Genomic DNA, 21,582 nt, shown 5'->3' on the forward strand with positions numbered 1-21,582 from the left:
TTTTCTTTGTGGAGGTAATTTTATAGTTTTAGGACTTGTTTTCTGGCTTCATAGGAAAGAATTGTTATAGGTTGCTCCTTTTGTTGTGTTTGTTCACTCCCATGTGATTTGCTGTGGTTTTTTTGATGTTTGTTACATCATTTTTAGTTGTAATTGCAACGCTCAGAGCACTCTTTGTTGTGGGTTCTTCTATAAAACTGAGCAATAACTGTGTGTTTTTTTTTCAGAAGCCTGTCAAAATCTATCAGTGATCAAATGTGTTTCAATGTAAAACTTTGTACTTTGTATTGTCTTAAATGCTACATTATCATGTTTTTGTTTAATCTTTTGTTATTGTTTATCCCTTTGATGAATGTTGTTTTCTTGGGCTTAACTTGTGCTACTGAGGCTGGATAACATCTCAAGAACAAAAAAGAGTAATTGCTGCTTAGTGATTTCAAACTCCTCTGATACCTTGCGGTTTGCTGCTATTAAGGAGAGCCTACATTGTTCCCGTATTTTTTGTTTAGTGACTTGTAATCAGCATACTTACACTTGTAAGGGGTTTGTAGAATTGTCTTCATTTCTTGGCTATGGATAGATTGAGGTATTTTTATTTCTCTCTGAACATTTGCATGAGATATGAAAACTCTGTTTACAAGTTAGGACAGACCTTCTTTGGTCTTTCCATTTCTGACATTTTACCCCTCAGAATCTGTTTCTTCTAGCTCGAAGAAAAATTTAAAAGACATTGTCTTACTCTGTGCTAAGCTTTTGTGAGCATTGAATCATTTGATGAAAAACTAGGTAGCAAATGCTGATAAACATGTTGGAGACACTATTTTGTTGGCTTTTGTCACACTGCTGCTTTTTGTCAGTAAGACAGAATCACTGAATTGTTAGTGTTCAAAGGGACCGCTGTCACAGAAACTGCAGGCTCATGAGAGAAGTAGTGGTCCTGCAGGTCTTACTGTCACTCTTTGAAACCTGCATGAGTTACAAAACATAAGTATAAAACAGACAGAAATTTGTCTCTTTGAATGGAGGCACAGAACAAGTTAATCAACTTGTGTACAGGATATCTCCTAGGGCTGGTATTGGAACGAAGGTATTTCATGACTGAGGTGGCTGTACTCTCCAGACAACTGTCCTACTTTCCCTTTTGACATTTTTAGTCTCCTCTCTGCATTTCTGTCCCAGAGGCAGGGTAACTGAGGTTCATGTTAGTAGATCCTTTGGGATGGATTAGAGTGAAACAAATCTGGATGATTGGTGTTTATGCATACATATAAATGGCAGGAACAATTTGATTTTGGTGGAAATGACATATTTTATCTAGCATGTTGTTATCTATAGTAATATGACAATATAAAAGTATCAAGATATAACTTAAGGAAGTATACAAAGAAAAAAAATAAGGAAAGGGTAAGAGTAGATAGTGGAAAGATAATACAACTCATGGATCCAACTGGGACTTGGTTTTTACCATTTCAGTGTCCATTGGTCACAGTGATGACCACAATCTTGCTCTGTTGGGGCTGAAGGAAACCACCAAACATGAAAGTTCACTGGGTAATAGACATTCCTGTTCAGTGGGGAGCAGCCAGGTACCTCCACTGGAGGGGTGTTTTTGGCTGCTGCAACACTGTGGATTATGTGCAGTCCTCTGGTGGAAGGCTGCAGAAATGAGTCTGGGGGCATTTTGGGGATCTTTGATGGTTTGTGGCCCTTTCTAAATAACTTGACTGCTGTTTGACCTGGCTTAGTTGAGCCAATTATGCATAATCAGATGGGTTGAATACCTTAAGGCTGATGTGATACCTCCTCCTGGGAAGGACATTGTCATGATAAAAAGCATTATCCTGTCTGGCAGGATCTGTTTTGATCTACTGACCTTTTTCCGTATCTGGGTCAAAAAATGGCTTGTGGCTAAACAAAGGCTGGTTTTTCATGGTCATCCTTTGGTGCTGGGTATGTACCTCTGTCTTATGGAGATCAGAGGTTTTGCCAGCACACAGTTGGCTGTGCAAACCTGGCCTCAGCAGAGCACCTGCTGCTTTTGCAAATTGCCGATTGCTCGAGCCATTAACGTTTAACGTTTCGGTCTCACAACTGTCTGTTCCAAAGTGCTGACACAGAGAAAATTCCTGTTTAAATTGTAGAAGGTACACCTATTTTGTTATTCTTTACATAGAAAGAGAAATAACCTGCTTAAACAACACAGGATAAATTTTTTACTAAGGTTTTGTATTTCAGTGACTGACCAGTTAAGATGGAGGCACACTTTAGCACTGAACATTTGAATTATTTGAGATGGAGGTTTGTTTCCAGAGAATATAGGCATGTTGCCAAGTATAGAAAGAAATAGCAAGATAAGGACATAAACATTTAATTTACATTAATTTACTTGTCAGTTTATCTGTAGGGTGGGAAGACCTGTCAGGATTTCTTTTGAGAATTTAAAAGTCTTTTTAAGTGCTTAGATGTTGCAAAATGTGGCCCCGGACCCAATTAGCTCAGCTCTGTATCTTGAGCTTTGGTAAGATGCTTTATGTCCCTTTTCTGTAGCTTCTTAAAATGTGTCTGTTGTGATACAGTTAACTTCCAGTATTGTAACCTTCTTCAACTCTGATGAATCTTACAGCTTCCTGTGGGTTGGTTTGAGTGGACTGCCTTAACACTTCACCTCATTACTGCTACAAGATACCTGAATTTATTTTAGCACTTGAAAACTTAACTGCAGACTGTGTATATTCAAAATAGATTTATAAGGTCTCTTCAGATTGAGGTCACTATTTAATAGTTGTTATTTAATGCATACTTTAAAATACAAATGCATTTATCTCATAAATAGCTGTTCCAGATCATTAATAGCATTAGATTGAGGGGATTGAGGGGACTGAATAAAAGTGTTTTTCCATGTTAAAAAAAAAATCTCAAAATCCCTCTTATTCTATGATGTTAAGACAGTTCATTAATGTCAACTGACAGATTCTTACATCAATATGAAGTGTAGTTAGAATTTTTTTGGTCAATTTATCATTTTACTGTCACTGGATTTTAATTTTATCAGCACGTCATTTATTATATGTTAATGCATAATAAGTGATGATGTCTCAGTCAAGTTAGATAAACTGTGGTTCTTTTTGTCCTTAGTCAAGGCTGACCTCAGCTCATTTTTGAAATAAACTGAGCTACTTTCTTTACAACTTCCCTTTGTCTAAAACGTTCATGATGCAGATATTTTGCCTGGGAATACTATTGGTCTGAACATTTCTTTCGAGTGTCTCATACTACATTCTCATTTTTCCACCTGAGCTGTTTTTGTTTTGAATTTGTTTGTACTGTGGGGTTCTTGCTTTTGTACATAGTGCTTTCATAGTGCTAGACTTGAAAACTCTCAGCAACCTGAGGCATGTGTGACTGAAAAAATACATGTTCTAGTGTGTTTTGGCTGCCATTTCTTAAGGATCCTGGAACTAGTGTGTTACCTGTGTCACTGTGTGGATAAAGTGGCTTCAAAGCAGTGTATGCGTTAAGGAAAAGTGTCTCTCTTCAAGTGCAGGTGCATTCTGCATAACTGCGTTATTTTTTTGGTATTGGGTTATTTTCTTAATTAAATGTGTACAGTATAAAGAAGTATTTTTGTGAAGTAATAGTTTAGTTCTTCTTGCAATACTAATTAACTATTATGCAGTGCCAGGGTTTTTTCCTTTTCTTTTTTTTACTGCCATTGTATGGATGAATTTTTAGGATTTATTACTGTTTTTTTTTCCAGATTATAAGAAAATAACAAAAGCTCAAATATGTGGTACTTTATACATCAGCTAGAAAGGAGCAAAAATTATTTGTAGCTGAAATAGAATGATGCAGGTAGTTACCTAATCAATATAGTATAATTTGCCTGCTGCATTTTTAAAGAACATTGTCAGCAGCCTTTCAGCCAGCAAAGTTATTTGTATCCCAATCAAGGTAAAAGTCAAAAAGTGACCAAAGTGCAACATTAAATGAGTGATAATATTATAAGAAAAATAATGGTAGTCAATTTATTTTTTTCTTTTTTTTTTTACCAGTATGAATCAGATGAACAAGAAAAAAGTGCATATCAAGAGTATGATAGTGACAGTGATGTTCCTGAGGAGTTGAAAAGAGATTATGTGGATGAGCAGACAGGAGATGCCCCAATAAAAAGGTAAGTAGGCTGTGTGTGTCCTTGGTCTAATTCACATGCTTTTCATCTCAGTATTCTAATTAGTTCAGTTTCTGTAATCTACAACAGTGGAATAATAATCAGGTAAACATTATGCTGCCTGCACAGTTAGAAGGCTCAGCACTTAGATCTCCAGAGTGGGGAGGAACATTAGGCCACTCATCATTATTGCAAAGAAAACCTGAAGAAAGGAGCATTTTGAAAGCAGATAAAGGATCTCTGAAGCAGGTACAGGAAAACTGGTTAGTAAGGACTAGATGTTAACTGAAGGTCCTCCTATAGCAGCTCTTGTGTATATGTGTAATTTCTGTTTGTCAAAAGTGGTTGTTTGCAGACAAATGCTTTGAGTTTTGGGCTTCCACAGAACAATAAACTTCTACAGGTTAAGAAAAAAAAAAGATTATTCCATAGCTTGAAGACAATACTTTTCAATTTTAGGTTCTCTTTTTATTTAATGCACACATAGATATATGTAAATGAATGTACATATTCTATTTTGATGGATACAAAAAGTATTTTATTTATATATATTTTCATATTTAAAAAGACAACTTTGTATCCTCTAAAAGGATCTGAAAACAAGTTTATGTCTAGGACACTGTGTAACTTAGATGTACATTCAGACTTTGTGAAGCAGGCTAACATTTTTTATGTAGGGTTTGCAGGACAGCTATAATGCCATCACTTGGATCAAAGCAGAGTAGCAGAGTAGCTACAAGATAAAACTCTTTAGGATAAAATATTAGCATGATTGTTTCTGTAAGGTATACAGTGTAAACTGTCTCCTTCCAAAGAAGAGGTAGAGATATAGTTAAAAATCGTTTAATTGGAACAAACAAGAGTTGCTGTCTATGTGAAATTTAAATTTATGGAAGAATATAATTTTGAGGTATGGCAGCTGGCAGAGGGTTTCTCTTAAAGAAAATAAAAATGTGTCTAGTTGGATAAATATCATTGAGTCCAACTTCCCGCCTCTTTCAGGACTAAAATTTATGAAGAAGTTAATGACTTTTTAGTTTCACCTTCTTCAAAATTGCTTATATTTCTAGGTAGTAACTTTCAGCTGTAGCTGACAAATCTGCCTCTGTTTTGTTGGGACTTGTGTTGTTTTTATTCTCTTTGTGAATTATGAATTTGATTCAGTGACTAAAATGACTTTTGGGGCAAGACAGAGGCCTGCAGAACTCCAGCATTAGAATAAAAGTCAAAATTCCTTCTGTAGAACAATTCTGTGTAAATTAGGTCAGGCTTCTTTCTTAAATGTTAGAATCCTAACCCTGTTGTGCTTTGGCATAAATAAAATTCTGCATTGGAAGACATACTTTCATGTGAACAAAGGGGGGAGGAATAATATATTTTCCACTTAATTTCATTTGTATGTCTTTGAATGTTTTCACATTTGCTGTATTTTTTTTTTTTCTTTTAAGTGTTTCTCGAGAAACTCTGAGGAGCAGAAAGAGATCAGATTATAACCTCAATAAAGTGAATGCACCTATTCTAACCAACACTACACTGAATGTAATAAGGCTTGTTGGTATGTAGAATAATTGTTGTTTATTATAAGTGTTTTTGATTTTTGAGCAGACTTCTGGATTATAGGAAATATGTTAAATGATATTTAAGGCCCTGAAAAATATACTTAGTTAGGCTGTATTTCTACTCTTTGAATATGTTGATAAAATAGGAAAAATAGAAATGAAGCACTAAACAAATTCTTAAATTAATAGACAAATTTGCTTATATCTTGTGCATTATTTTTACCAGGAAAATTAATCTGCATGCATTTGTTGGTTTTAACTTTTAATGGTAGTTTATTTTTCTGAAGTATTGAATGTGTTAGAAAAATGGATATACAAGCAAAAAGATTAATGCTCTATGTTGCTGATGTATTTTATGAAATGATTTATTTTAAAGTAGAATAGTTGCAAAAGTAAGAACTTTATGACTAGGGTTTTTTTTTTCCCCCATTTCATTATTCAAATTCTCACACTCAGAATAACTGTTTTTACTATGTAGTAATCGACTAGAAGAAAAGAGCTCTCATACATCCCAGTAATCCCTAGGGAGTTTAGGGAATCTTTATCCCTGCAGCGTCATCAAGAGGTGACTGGACAGGCTGCTGGGCAGCCTTGTGTCTTTAGGCCTGCTCTGAGCAGGAGGTTGCACTAGGCTACTTCTTGAGGGCTTTTCTTGCCAAACTTTTCTATTCTGAAAACACTGGCCTCCAATTCTGGATGTGATGGGATTGATTTTCCATGATCATGCCTTCTGTGTGATGATCTAGATGATTGTACGGTAGCAATTTTCTGCTGCTGACTTCTGCTTTATTTATAGAGAAGGGAAAGTAACTGCCTAAATTTATCCGAGTAGGCAGGAGAGAGAGGGATTCTGTCTGTGTTGCATTAATGAGGTTTGCCTCCAAAGTTTGAAAATGATTGTTGCACTTCAGAGTAAACCCTTTTAAAAAAGGTTACTCCAATACCTGGCTATAGCACCTTTTGCTGTCGTTGAGGTCAGCATGAAAGTCAGGAATTAATTTTCTTAATCTTTCTGGCAGGTTTGCTAAAACTTTTCTTTTCCTTAAGCATTTACCATATAGACCTGAAACGAGAGTTCATTCTGTTGTGACTTTCCTGTGATTGATCTGTGACTTGGGTGAGAGAGTTTTGTTTGTTCTTTCTGCTATAAGGTTTTGTTCTGAGAAAATTGAGGATTGAATATAGAAACCACTCATGGCACTTTCATGCAAACTCCAGCCTCTGTCCCTGCCATAAAACACTGTACCAGTAGGTGAAGCAGTAGTTCTGGTTTTCCAATTTTACATTTTACATAAGGAAAACTATTTGAGGATTATGTTGATAACCCCAAAATTAAACATAATTTTAAAAGCTCATATCTATCTATCTATCTATCTATCTGTCTATCTATCTATCTATCTCTATATATATATATGTGTGTGTGTGTGTGTGTGTGTGTATATATATATTTTTATATATATATATATATATATATATATATATATATATATATATATATATATACACATGCTTTTTTCTCCTTCTGGAATTATTATTAATTTTTAAGTTTTCTGCTGTTTGGGGTGTTTTATATTGTTTTGGTAATGAGTGACAGAAGTGTTATTTAGAATTGGAAAGGACCTCCTGTGGGAAGATGATGTCATTTAGTACTGCCTGTAAATATGCTTGTTTTGAGCTCCAGCTTAAAAATACTTCTATTCCCAGCACTCATTTTAATAGGAATTCTATTTCAGAAGCCTTGTCAGCCAAAAGAAATTGAAAAAAAAAAACTATCCCCCATTTTCTGCTGAATTGATCTTATGACAAAAGAAATTTTGAGATTTAACAGATAAATTTGTTTTTCAATGCATACTGTTCTGCTGTTTTTACAGGAAGCGATCCTATTTCTTCTCAGTCTTTGATTTGCTAAACAATGTGCCAAGATTTATAGTGTGCCCTGTATTTATCCACCAGAAACTTTAAATTTTCTGCTCTTCTTGTAATCTTACCAAAATTGTACAATACTTTGGAGGAGATCTTCCTGCATTGTCCATTCTTTTATCATTGCATCATGGTCCAAAGTTCCTTCCATTTTGCACCTCTTTTGTTTTCTTACAGCTTCCTTATACTGGCAGTCTGTAATGACCTTGTACAGCCAGCAGATCCTTCACTTTTCCAGTTTTTTCCAAGAGATAAGGTGCTAGTTTATAGTAGAGAGATGCATGTTTTTTAATGAATTGTCCCCTAAATGCATGGATTTACAATTTGTGCTACTGAATTTCATCCAATTCTTATTCTAACAGTCATCAAGTACTCCTGTACATTATGTCAGTCCTTTTCTGTTTTGATGGTGCCTCTTTATTTTTTTCTATTATCACTCTTATTTTTGTGCCAGAGTAATTCATGAAAATGTTAATGAGATGGCTGATTGCTGGGAACTTCACCAGTGGCTTTTTTAGTTACTTCCCTTTCCAACACACTCTAGCTTCATTTATTTACTGTGCAATGTTGTTATATTAATACTTTTACCAAATCCCAGATAGATGAAATGTACTGTGTCCTTTGTGTGGAAGGAAAGTCATGTACCGTAGTCTGGTACAGTTCACTTCTGTAGATCCATGATTTGTCTTAATTTTGCTTCCATATTTCTGTTTCTGTAATTTCCATAGTTTCTTCACAAGCATCTGAAATTCTGTGTCCTAAAAATTAAAACAGTGGCTCAGTAATTATTTGGATTACTATTTTCCCCTATTTTTTATGTTTTTCTTTGCTGTTTTTCAGTCATAGTGATGAAGATGCAGATTTAAGTTGCCCAATCAAGAAACAGAAATGATTGCCTTACTTTTTAGGAAAGTAGTAGTGCCCATTGTGTCATACTGAATGAGTATGACAGTGTTTTTAACCATTTTGAAGTATTTCTATGTGCTGTATGCTTTGTATGGAGGGTAAATGAATAATTTAAAAAGTAGTTTAATATTTATAAACTACATAAACGAGTTGGTAATGTATAATTGAAGTTGGAGTGGCTACAATTTTGTTTGAATTTCAAGTGAAGAGTTCAATTTAACAGATATTTCTCACATTAACTAAGGTAATTAGTTCTCTTTGTAGTATAAATTTAGACTAATTTATAAGGTTAATTTTTCCTATCAAGGCATTGCATGTTGACTCAAAATGTAAAGGAAAAATAAACCCGTGTTAAATTTGTATGGAATAGTTTAAGCACTATATATAAACAAGAATAATTAATGATTATGTCATTGTATATATTGATTCAGTGATCTCTTAATTACTATAATTCTGACCTAAGAAATAGTTCAGTGGGTATTTCTTATATTGATGGGTTTTAATGCTTTTTTTGGCCTTATTTTTGCTTGTTAAGAATGGGTATTGAGGACAAATTCTTAGATTTTGCTTGCTTTAAACCCCATTATCTTGCAAGAAAATAATAATAGTGATGACAAACCTCACAGCAGAAGTTGTTAGCTGAAGTGAGTGATTGGAAACATAACACAGAACCTCTTGCAACTTAAAAAACCTTAAATCACACAGTCTTTCAACAGACTTTGCACCACTTCTTTCAAAGCAGCGTTTTGGCTCTTAATGTGTGTCTTCCTTCCACCATTCCTTTTTCCCAGTCACCTGGGTCAGGGATTCCCGAGGTCTTGTCAGTGAAGACTGATGCACAGAAGGCATTTGGTATATCAGCCTTTCCTGTGTCCCCTCACCAGGGTTCCTTCTCCATTTAGTAGCAGGCCTTTTGTTATTGGTGTATTTGAAGAAGCCCTTCTCGTTGTCCTTGACCAGATTTAATTCCAGGCAGGCCTTAGCTTTTCTTGTCTTAACGTCTACTCACTCCAGCAACATCTCTATATTCATTCCAAGTGGCCTGTCCCTGCTTCTACCTCCTGTATATGTCCTGCTTTAGTGACTTTTGACAGATGTTCCCTGTTCATCCATGCTGGTCTCTTGCCCCCTTTGCCCAATTTCTGGCTCATCAGGATGCACCGTTCTTGAGCCTGGAGGAAGTGGTGCTTGAATATTGACCATTTCTCTTGGACCCTTTTTTCCTGCAGAGCCTGTCCCCATGGGATTCTTCCAAAAACATCCCCAGAGGTGCTAAAGTTAGCTCTTGAGAAGGCCAGGGTTGCAATTTGGCTCTCTGCCTGGCTGCCTTCATGCAGGATACTGAGCTCCATAATCTCATGGTCACTGTAGCCAAGGCTGTCCCCAACCTTCACACTTCTAACAAGGCCTTCCTTGTTCATTTGCGTAAGGTTGAGCAACACACCATTCCTCACTGGTATCTTCCACCATCTCTTTCAGGAAGTTGTTGTCATTGCTTTACTCTTGTGCTTTGCTGTTTTGTTCTAGCAGATGTCAGGATGACTGAAGTTCCCTATGAGAAGCAGGGCCTGTGACCATGAGGCTGCATCTACTTGTCTGTTAAAAGACTTTATCCACTTCTCCTCATCAGGTGGCCTGTAGCAAACAACCCTGACAAGTGTCACCCTTACTAGTCTGCCCTGTTATCCTAACACTTGGGCTCTGGACTGACTCATCATCCGCCCCAAGACAGAGCTTGATACATTCCAGGTGTTGCCTCACATCCAGCCCCACTCCCAGCACTGTGCTTTCCAGGTCTGTCTTTCCTGAGCAGCATGTAGCCCTTCATGACGATATTCCAGTCACACAAGCTATCCCAACATACCTCCCTAGCTGCAATGAGATCAAAGCCCCGTGACTGCATACACATCTCTAGTTCCTCCTGTTTGTTCCTACTGTGTGCACTGGTGTACAGGCACTTCATGGAGGTATTTGAGTGTGTCAATATCCCAGTGGGAGTGCAAGGGGATGTCCCATAGTCCTGTCTTATGTCTTTGGCTGCTTGTAACTGCTGGAGGTATCCCACTTAAACCTTATTTTTCTGCATGCATTGTCACTGTAACTTCCCCCTTACCCCATCTTTCCTAGTTTAAAGCTCACTTTACCAGGTTGGCTTGGTAATGATTTATTGGCAAATATTTGTGTGTGCTAATTAGTGAGATGCATCAGTTTTGTATAGATTAGTCTGATAAAGAATGCTCTCTACTTGCTATCCTTAAGGACAGGAGGAGTTCTGCAAGCAATACTTCAAAAGAAACCTGGCAAATGTTCAGCAGTTTAAGCTATCTAGAGCCTCTAGAAATTCAGGCTACTTTCAGTTGCTGAAACTTTAAATAGTTTTTTTTCAAGTATTTCTGGAAATTTCTACTTTAATATGGCTTTGGACTGTGTTTGTGCTGTTTGGAAGTATTCTTATATATATATTCTTTTTAACCCAAAACAGTAACTTCAGTCCAAGTATGGGAAACAATGTGTAGACATTAAAAACTGGTGTCCTGTTAGAGAGAGCATCAAGGAGGAAATGTTCTTGGAACACTTGTGTCAAGATGCTGAGTGATGTAGTAATAGAGAAATGTTCTTGGCACTGGAAGATTTTTATAGGTACAGTACTTGGGCAGTGTGCAGTGCATAGCCCTTTGGAAAAGCGTAAGACACTGCCCAAGAGATTACCTTCAATATTGATGCCAGCTGCACAGATATTTGGAAGTCTTAACTGTCCAGAGTGTGACTCATCACTCATATTGGGTTGCAGGCAACTTTAAAAATGTGTTTATCACAGAGTAAGTGGAAAAAGTCAGCCTGTCCAATACAGAATATTCAGATAGTACAGATGAAGGTGACACTTGCTTTAATTAGGGTACCAGTACCATCGTTTCACAAACATCCAAAAATTTCCACATTGGACTGTACATTAAATTTTCCCTTTTAGAAGACAAATAGAATTTTTTAAGTCCACTTTTCAGTTTGTTCATAATGCTATGGGTCAAAGCATTAATAATTAAGTAGTATAGAGTTAACAAAAGGGCTAAAGTGACAAATATTAATTATTACAACCTGTGTTAAATCTCTAAAAATAACAAATCATATGTTTGTGTGTCTTAGCAAACAGGGGTGTAGTCATGTAATATTCAATAAGGAGTCTAAATTAGATGGAAACCTGGAAGGTAACAATGTCAGGCTATTGCTTGGTTCTTACTCTAGTGCTCTGCCATTTTTTCAGGTATGTAGCTGTATCATGCTTGTTTCAACTTAGTTATCTTTGCTGACCTACACAATTACTTGCTTGAAAAATTCAAATAACTTCCCTATTATTAAAATTTAGGTTTTGTTTCTTGGCTACCCAGTTTCTCTGATTAAACCAATGTTTTCTCTATCTATTAGTAGATTATTTCTCTGGGCATAGTATTAACCTGAAGATTAGTGTTGTTGACTACAGGAAAAAGAAATTGTTTTAGCACCTTCCTGTCATTTTTCCAACCTGTCACATCTAAACATGTCTGGAATATGACAATTTGTGAAATAATCTGCTGTATCCTAGTGCTGGGGTGGACTGCATTTGTGTTTTGCTTTAAAAATTGCTGTCTGTCTCTTACTATAATAACCCAACAGTTTGTTGGTAACAAAATAGCATTTGTTATATGTTATGTTTTTAGAACAGTAAAAGGGCCAGCAGGATGTCATTTTTGAGGTAGCTAGCAGGAAATGTGGGGTCTCTGCAATATCAGGGTTTTCATTAAGTGTGCTTCTTTTATTATCCAATGAAGAGCCATGTCCTGTACTGGAAACAAAAACAAGTGAAAACTATAGGCCCTGTGAACTAGGTCTGTAGGGAAAAATCCCGTTTGGACTCCAAATCCTATGATCATTTTGATTCAGATAACATATAGATGAAGATTCTGAGGCTGGGGTTTTTTCATTATTTTTAAAACAATTTATTTTTCAAAGTCCAATATGTTATAACAGATAATAGTAAGGAACAGAAGGAATTAGTCTTCTCCCTGGATGTGCCAAGGTACTGGCATCCTCCTTTACTCATAGTCTGTCCCCCTGGAAACATTTCAAACTTAAAACTACTTGAGAGTCTTACTACAGGATAGAAAGGAGGGAGAGCAGAAAATGCTGTATCACTGATGTGAAGCACATAACTGCTGCAGTTGTTGGGTGAAATCCAATCTTGGACATATCATTTTTATACTGTGTTTTTCTATTGCTTGAAAAATATCCATATGTGCGATGATGTTTGCAGGGGTCCCAGGATGAGGGAAGAGACGAGAAAGTTGACTCCATGTTTCAGAAAGCTTGATTTATTATTTTATGATATATGTTATATTAAAAAATATACTAAAAGAATAAAAGAAAGGATGTCATCAGAAGGCTTGCAAAGAATAGAAAAGGAAATGAATAACAAAGATTTGTTGCTGACTGAGATGGTCTGGACAGCTGGACTGTGATTGGCCATTAATTAGAAACAACCACGAGACCAATCACAGATCCACCTGTTGCATTCCACAGCAGCAGATAATCATTGTTTACATTTTGTTCCTGAGGCCTCTCAGCTTCTCAGAAGGAAAAAATCCTAAGGAAAGGATTTTTCATAAAACATGTCGGTGACACATATGTCCATATATAAACACACTAAAGCATAAAATCTTCAGTGGCTTTATATAGTATTTGCCAGACACTGCTTTAGCAGATTATTATTTTTTACCTTAATTAAGCTGAAACTTGTAGAGGATCCAGACAGTTGTGTGTTGAATTTGGTACCAGAAGGCTGAGAATGGTTGAAGACATTTGGATATGGATTAACATCTATATTTTGAGAAGTCTTGAAACAATTGTGGTGTCCTAAACCATCATTTTAGCTTTGTTTTTAAACCTTTCCAATCTGTAAACTATTAAGTTGTTGTTAATAGCCTATGAAGGCTATATAATACCCTTGGTAAAGTTGGCTTTGAGTTTGTCTAAACTGTCTTTGTAGCATTTGTGATGAGGAAACTGATCTTCTCTATTTAATTTTTAAGGGAAATACATGCAGATGATGAATATTCTGAAGCCTATTGCATTTGATGTGATCCACTTCATGTCCCAGCTCTTTGATTACTATCTGTATGCAGTCTATACATTTTTTGGCCGAAATGACATGGTAGGTAGAAGCATTTTTCATTTTCAAGTATCACTGTACACAGAGAATGAAAATAGAGAGGAGATCTCTTTGCCTAAAATGCTACCTAATATGTAATTCCCAGAAAAATTAGTGGCAATAAAATGGATTTTAATGTAGGAGTAAGAAAAGGCTGATTAGATCAGCAATAAGGGAAGGAAGTACTGGGAGCGTTATTGTCAGTGAGACATTAATCATATTATGTTTTGAATAGATAGATTCTCTATTCTTTTTCCCAGCACTATTGAAAAGGAGGAAAGACAATGTGAAATACCTAGAGGTAGTGGTAGAAAGTGGGTAGCAAAGGAGATTGTAGAAGGAGGGTGGTATGAGCTAGACAGTAGAGGGTGATTGAATTTTTCTGTATATATTTCTCTAGTTTACATGAGAATAGCAAATGTAGGAAAAGAGGGCCATGTAGTGACTTAAGTTTAAGAAATTTGAAAGACACTTTTTCATATCTAGTATTTTTCTGCCAGACTACTTGCATTAAAGAAAACAATGTTTTTTTGAGTGCTGTTGTAGTTGAAAAAAATGCTTCTTGGCAATGTCTTTACATAATATAGATCAGCTGTCAATAGAATTGTCTTAATAGCTGCATGTGAAAACAACTTTCTCCTATCTTGGCCCCTAAATTACTCCACAAGTAACAATGTTGAGGGGTTCCAAATCCGTCATAATTTGTTGGCAAATTGTAATGAATTTTCAGACTCAGCATATGGTTCTAAAAGGTTTTGAACTATTTGGCAGGACAAATGTATTTGCAATTTATGTTTACAAGATGGGTGGAGGGTGTTTTCCTTTTGTTGGGTTTTTTGTTTTGTTTTTGTTTGTTTGTTTGTTTGTTTGTTTGGGGTTTGGTTTGGGGCTTTTTGGTTTGTTTTGTTAAGATAATTGATTTCCGTTGGCTTAGTTGCTCTGCTATTCACATTGTGTTGCATTTATTGTTATTTTTTTGCACCTCCTGTTTTGTGTTTCTAAAGTCCATACTAGCTTCCTCACTCTGTGCTTCTAACAGAGAGCAGCACAGTGCTAGGCAGGTAAATGTTCTAGCAGATGGGTGGTAAAATTGTGATGTTTTTGTGCTGTGCCTAGTATTTGTTTTGACAGATTGTTTTCCATGGGAAATGCAATGCTTGCAAGGGTTTATGATTGTAATAAACCCTCTTGTAATGCTGCTTAAATGTCCTCACTCCCCATAGTGTTTCTAAACCTTTAGAAATTAGAGATGGGTGATGGTATGTGATTTAGACCACTCAGAGAGTTCCTGTTTTATTTTTATTCAGAAAATAATGTCAAATGGGATTCTTAGAGTATACTCGTATAACTTCTTTAAAAGTTTAAAATCATTTGTGAATATTATGGTTATTTTGTATATGTGAGTTAGTACACACCTAGGGAGAGTGGTTGGTTATGCATAGTTCATTGCCAGCTTAATGAAAACCAGGGATTTAAAATATATATGTTGAGTTCTATGTCTGTTCATTATGCAGTCATTGCTTTTTCCAGACCTTCTTCAAATCATTATCCTATGTAATCAGTATTAGCTTTCTTCACTTCCAAAAATTAAACACTGTTGTAACCAGAATTGGTTTTCAAAACTTTTTTTATTTGTGGGCTGCAAATTAAGCCTGCCTTATCTCAAATTATGGATCAAGAAAAAATTAAAAGATTTGCCTGTATTTAACATCTACTCACAAAAAATTTAAGGCATTCATGAACATGGAACATGCCACAAAATAGTTTTTAGCAGAAATAAACTGAGGTGAGTTTTTTCTTCTTTTTTTTTTTTTTTGACCAGACATTGCAATAATTTGTAAACTTACTTTTTAAAATAACTGTAGGAGGTTATTATAAGAGGTAATTACTATAAGAGGTTAATAAGAGGTAAAATTTGTGATGAACAGAATTCTTTTGCAAATTTTTTGTTTAATGCTCTGCGTTCTAGCCTTACTTGGTCATCAATTTATGGAATTTAAAAATCTATAGTTCTGAAAATAGAAATAGCAAAAAACTTGAATGGAGTCAGCTGTACTGATGAGTGAAATGTTCATGGTGGAGCCATGAGGTTCTATTCTTGTGAACTTGTCTCCTAGATCAGGTTATAGATTTCATCAGGGTGTACTTCCAGTGGGAATTCAACTCAGATGTAAATTGTCATTTAATGTATAAAAGGATTGGGGCAGATGGACATTTTAAATTCGAAACTTCAGATGCAGTAAATAGGCACCTAAATTATACCTGTCTGTATTCGCACCAAGGGGAGGAGGTCACATAAACTCAGATCCTTCCTTCCCTGATTCAGCCCACTGAAAGGAAGTCTAATAATGCAGCATACAACAGTGCCCTAAATAATGTTCAGCAAATTGCCTTTTGGTGTGAATCACATACCAGAACTGTATTCAAATCCTTCCAGGCTGTTGACTTAAATTTGTGTTTGTTACACATCCCGTTTCCACTTTCTTTGTTGTTTTAGTTTGTTGGGGGTTTTTATTAACAGTAGAAGATAGGAAGTTACAATAATTATGCATGTCAAATCAGACCCTCAGTTGGTATAATCCATTGCACTTAACAGGAAATTAGTGTAGCTATATATATGTGTGTGTGTGTGTACATATATAAATAAAATAAATATATATATATATATAGCATAGATATATATAACTATATATCCCAGCTGAGCATCAGCCCCTTACACTCCTGAGCCGTGAGCATGAAGATGGCACATTTCTGAGGTAGATCTTTGTAGGCATTAAGTAATAATGATTGTTTATAAAGATCAGTGGTTATCATTTTTACTTTATGCAGGATATATATTTGATGATTACAAGGGACTGTATAGCTAGAAAGAGGAGGGAAAACCATTTGACTTGGGTGTGGTGTGAATGCAAGGCTCAGAGGTGGTGTTCTAGGGCACCATTCCAGGCTCATCACCCAAATGAGAAAATCTAGAGTCCTGCAGTTAAATACAGAATTATAACAATAAAAGATACTGGATGTTTTATTGGTATGAATGATCCACTGTCATCTTCATGGAAGATACATACTTAGGTCATTCTACACACCAGTGCAGTGTTGAGTGCTGTGACCTCTGTTGATTTTCTTTTCATTTTGTGTGGTTGTGATTATGTGCTAAAATTTTAATGTGTTGTAGATAGTCTTTGAAAGCTTTATAACTTTAAAGTTTAAACCAAATACATGTCCTTTCCTAACTTAAGTAGAATGTATTTCTTCCAGTTTGAATCAACAGGACTGGGCCTCAGTAGCAGCAGATTACGCACCACACTGAACAGAATCCAGGAGAGTCTGATTGATCTGGTAAGTACCTGGGTGTTGTTAATGCTCAGTGGGATAGAGGTCTGTGTCTGATGTTCAGGAATAATATTTCATCATGGCTTTTTGATTTTTTTTTCCTCTTTTCACATTCAGTGTGAATGTATCTAATAAACCTTTTCTCATAACAAAGGCTTAGTTTCGTGATGTAGAGGTCATTATTGTATGAAATCACTTGTTTCCAATGTACAGCAAAACTAATTAAATAGATTTTGCTAGCTGAAACAGTGAAATTCGATATTTAATTCTTCTATTATGATTCATGTAATAAAGACAGACAATTCAGTATTATCCTTACTAACAGACATTTTATAAAAAGAAGTGGATGACTCATTTTCTTCAATAAAAGAATAGCAAAAAACCAGTAAGCTCTCTTGAAGATTGTTCACCTTTCAGGATAATAGAGTTTGCATAATAAGACCTTCCTTAATTTTGGGGAACTTTCCCTGAAGTATTTTTTGGATTATATCCCATTGGTCATTTTGTGATTTATTTTCAAAGTGTGAAAAGTAAATATGGTGCTCATATCACACTGGCAGAAAATTACTGTCCTGCACAGGAGGATGGTAAAAGAGACTGTAGGTAGTTTTTGTGGATTCAGCTGAACAGCAGAGTATATATAGAAATACTGCTAAAAACTACACCAGAAATGGAAGTTTGAAGTTTTCATATTCCACCTAAATATAAAACCCTTGAAACATTTTGAAGAAATTTCCTCAGGTTATCATAAATGGCTTTGTGTAGTAGTTAATACCATGGATGCTACAGGAAGATTTTATTTTCTTTAGAAGAAAAAATTGTTCTACTCTGACTTGCACAAGGATTTGACACTCCAAGAAATGTACTTTATGCTTTTTTAATTCCTTGAAGCATTATATCAAATTCTAAACTGTTCTCTCAGAGAAGCATCTTGAAAGGCTTGGAGACCATTTCTTATACAGTCAGTAGAGGGAGCATAAGATAACTAATAACCCTGGGCCTGTGTAAAGGAGAAAAAGGCTTCTTGATATCCTTCTCCAAGGCAGTGTATGCAGAAAGAAAAATTAATTAGAGGAAGTACTTGCAAAGGAATCAGTTAAAGATTATGGAAAAAAGGCAAGTTATGAAAATAATTTTTTAAATTTCTCGGTGGTGATGGTTCCTGACAGTGCTTTACAGACTTCATTTTTTTTAGCAGTAAAAATAATTGAAAAAAAAATTCTAGGAGTGAAATGGAAAAATAGCAGCTGTTTGTTTTCTTCCTCAGTCATTAATAGTACTGTAATAAATAATGTTATTACCAGTTGAAAATAATAGCTATGTTGAATGTAAGATTTGAAAGGAGAAAGAAATCTTGGCTAACTGCTGTTAGCCTAAAGACATTCCATGAGGTTTTTTAATATCTTATGAACTTAAGCCAGTCTTATATGATAAATGGTAATTTTTAACTTTTAATTAATGAGGAAGTTAAAGTATTCTGGGTATTTTTGTTTATTGTTTGCTTATTTTTAAGAGTTTGTGAAAGTCAAGGTTCATTTTCATTGTGTCATAAAAAGGGTATTTCTTGAGACTGCATGGATGGTTCTGAACTGCTCAAGGGATTCTCCTCTCTTATTTTTAATTTTTGTAAACTGCTTTCTGAAAGTATTCATGTTTGTGTTGTGGCATTCAGTCTCGTTGCCTGTTGGGAATTTAGGGTTGTTGCCTTGTCTTCTACCCATGGTAACTTTATTAAGGGCTTAATTTCTGTCACATTTCAGTTCCTGATGGCAGCCTCGATATTTTATTTCCTTAAAGATAGTCTGAATCTGACAGTTCTGAGTCTGTGACCCAAACTTGGCCAGACTTGCATAGAGATCAGAATAATTTCACAAATCTGTCAGCGTCTGTGAAGGTTGAGCTACGTGGTCTATATCAAGACTCTTCAGTAAGTTAGACTGGGTAATTTCTAGCTTTCCTCTTGGACTTTCTCAATTCCTTTTTTTGAGATATGGGTGAATGAAGGCCTCTTTACTCAAATTTATTGTCAGGAGTTAGAGGAACTCTTCCCTCCATCTCTTCTCATGCATCATGTGCCTCCTGCTTCTGCTGGGGGTCCTTGTCCCCTCTGAACAGGATTCAACTGTAGCTGAATCACTTCTCCACTGTGTTTTGCAGTCTAATACTTCATAGCAAAACCAGCTGTACTTTATAAACTGCAGCAAGCAAGTCCTCCTGCAGTTTAGATTAATGTTTTACACAGTGAACAGGAAATAGCAGAAATGTGAACATGTATTTAGTCCTGCTAACTTCTTTGCAAGGCAATAATGTGACCTCAGCTGTGATACATGTTATTCAATGTCAGTATGTCTCTCCTACACTGATAAATGATAACCCACATTATAGTAAACAAAAATCCCCAAACAATAAACAATGACCAAACTGCTTCAGTTGGTAGTAAATGAGCTCTTGCTGGTCATAATTGGGATACAAAAACATTTTTAATTTGAACTTTTCTTAAAATTTGGATGTTCTCTATGATGTAATCAAAATGACAGTGATGAAGGTCTTCATTATGACAATGATAAAAGGCTCATTACAATTGAGCAAGCATGTTCTTAAAACACTAGTGCTTTAGATATGCTTCCAATCTCAAACTGTTACAAATTTAATAATAATGAAATCCAGTTATGGCTTTTTAAAAAATACTGTACTGCTAATATAGATACTGGTTGAAGTATGATATGAACTTTCTTTTGGTAAATAAATAGACTTAGTTAAAACTAAATAAAAGGGGCCTACCAGTTAGCAAACATTTATTTGCTTTCTTATTGTAAGTTATGTGGAAGTGTGCTGACAGCTTACAGTGATTGAGTAAGCTGTTTTCTGTATGTAACCTCCTTGTCTTTGCCTTAAAGGCTAAATCAAAAGTATAAGAAACAAAAGCACTGTGAGTATTTGTTTTAAAGTAATTTAGGGTTCAGTTTCATTTCTTAGAGTTAAGAGAACAGTATGGCTTTCAAAGATTTAATTGGCCACACTGTACTGAACTTCATATATGTATCTGAACTTCATAGTCAGGTCTTTGCACATCTAGCACAGAATAGCTTTCATACAGATTTCTGCTATGCAGCAGCTTCAGAGTTAGTAAATTGATAATTACTTCTGGATTCTCCAGAAGTAGCACTCTACAAACACTCTACTCATTTATAGAAGCAGATTCTATTAAAAAGAAAACACAGAAATAGAATACTGAAAAAGGAATGAGGAAGTCTGTTCTTTCAGCCTCACTCAGATGTGGCCTAGATTAGGCTAAATATATCAGAGCAAGTCCCTTTTTGAGTTGCTTGTATTTCCTCACTGGCAGTTTCCAAGTTGGTATGTAGAGGTACCTACACACATTGTCCTTGTGTTGTAATTTCTAACAGGAATGTGTTTTTACACAGTAATGATGTCCGTAATTGTTCACTGAGAGCTTTAAGCCCCTAAGCACAAGGCACCAATCAGTTTCTTGGGTGCTTTGGTGGGAATAATTAGTGCTTTGGAAGGAAAATACTTTTGATTCCTTGCTCTTTCTGTTTTTAAGCAGTTTCCTTATCTCCCAAAAATGTAATGTAATCGTGATACTGCTGTTGCCTAGATGTTGTTTCTGAATGCCCTGTGTATGTAAATAGCAGCTTTGAGTGATATTGCTGCAAAAAGAGATTTGGGGACCAAATAACCATGGAATACTCATAAATAATTAGTTGCAAACAGGTTTGCTCAAGCAAAACTGAAATTTAGAATGAACTTTTTTAAAGTTACTGTGTCTTACAGCAGTAGAAAATCACTGTAGTAAAGTATCTAAGCATTGCAATGCAATGTATAGAAGAGTAGATGGAAGGAATTACTGATATAGATGAGTATGGGTCAATGTATTTCAGAATCTGTCTGTATTTTGGCTTTTGGACTCCTTCTCTTGAAAGTATATGTCTTTTGGCAGAGTCAGGTTAGAGGCTGATGGTGCAGAAATGGAAAATGTAGATTTTTCAGATGTTAAAATAAGATAAAAATTGTTAGGAATATTTTTTTACTTCATGTCGTACTTCCCATCCCATTTTGGCTTTGACTCTTTTATCCTGTGGAATGGTACAATTCAGTAGCATTAGTCCCAATGCTGGAAACAAATAGTTTGGCTTTACTTAAAATGTCACATCACAGGCCTACATTTTGTAGTGTGGAAGGGTTCCCTGTTACATATGGTTTGGCAAAATACTAGTGGCAAACTCTGGAGAGTCTTGGCTGTGGAATTGTTTACCTGACAGGGCTGTGCCTAGCACAGGATGCAGCTCCAAAAGGGCACAGCTAAGGTCCTCAGTGACATGGTAGCTGTGATGGTAGCTAAAACCTTGGTGAGGTTTTATTTGGCTGAAGATGTCTTGTGCAACATTTCTAATCCATGCTTGGTCTCCTGCCGCTTAAAAGGAAAAAAATCTGAAGAAAAAAACAACACAGTTTGTGGATTTTCTCCTTCCCCTCTTTAAAAGAGATTTCTAAGT

General features: G+C 35.7%; 1 protein-coding gene across 2 annotated transcripts in view; it reads left to right on the plus strand.

Moving 5' to 3' along the window:
* Window positions 1-21,582, plus strand: part of VPS50 (VPS50 subunit of EARP/GARPII complex) — a 78,831-nt gene that overhangs the window by 40,856 nt on the left and 16,393 nt on the right. For both annotated transcript variants that reach the window (XM_059843296.1, XM_059843301.1), the window contains 4 exons: window positions 4,053-4,171; window positions 5,617-5,723; window positions 13,614-13,735; window positions 16,991-17,071. In XM_059843296.1, the coding sequence (XP_059699279.1) occupies window positions 4,053-4,171; window positions 5,617-5,723; window positions 13,614-13,735; window positions 16,991-17,071 (429 nt within the window). The remainder of the gene's footprint in view (window positions 1-4,052; window positions 4,172-5,616; window positions 5,724-13,613; window positions 13,736-16,990; window positions 17,072-21,582) is intronic.

Source organism: Haemorhous mexicanus, chromosome 1 (assembly GCF_027477595.1).
Source record: "Haemorhous mexicanus isolate bHaeMex1 chromosome 1, bHaeMex1.pri, whole genome shotgun sequence".
NCBI classification, from domain to species: Eukaryota; Metazoa; Chordata; class Aves; order Passeriformes; family Fringillidae; genus Haemorhous; species Haemorhous mexicanus.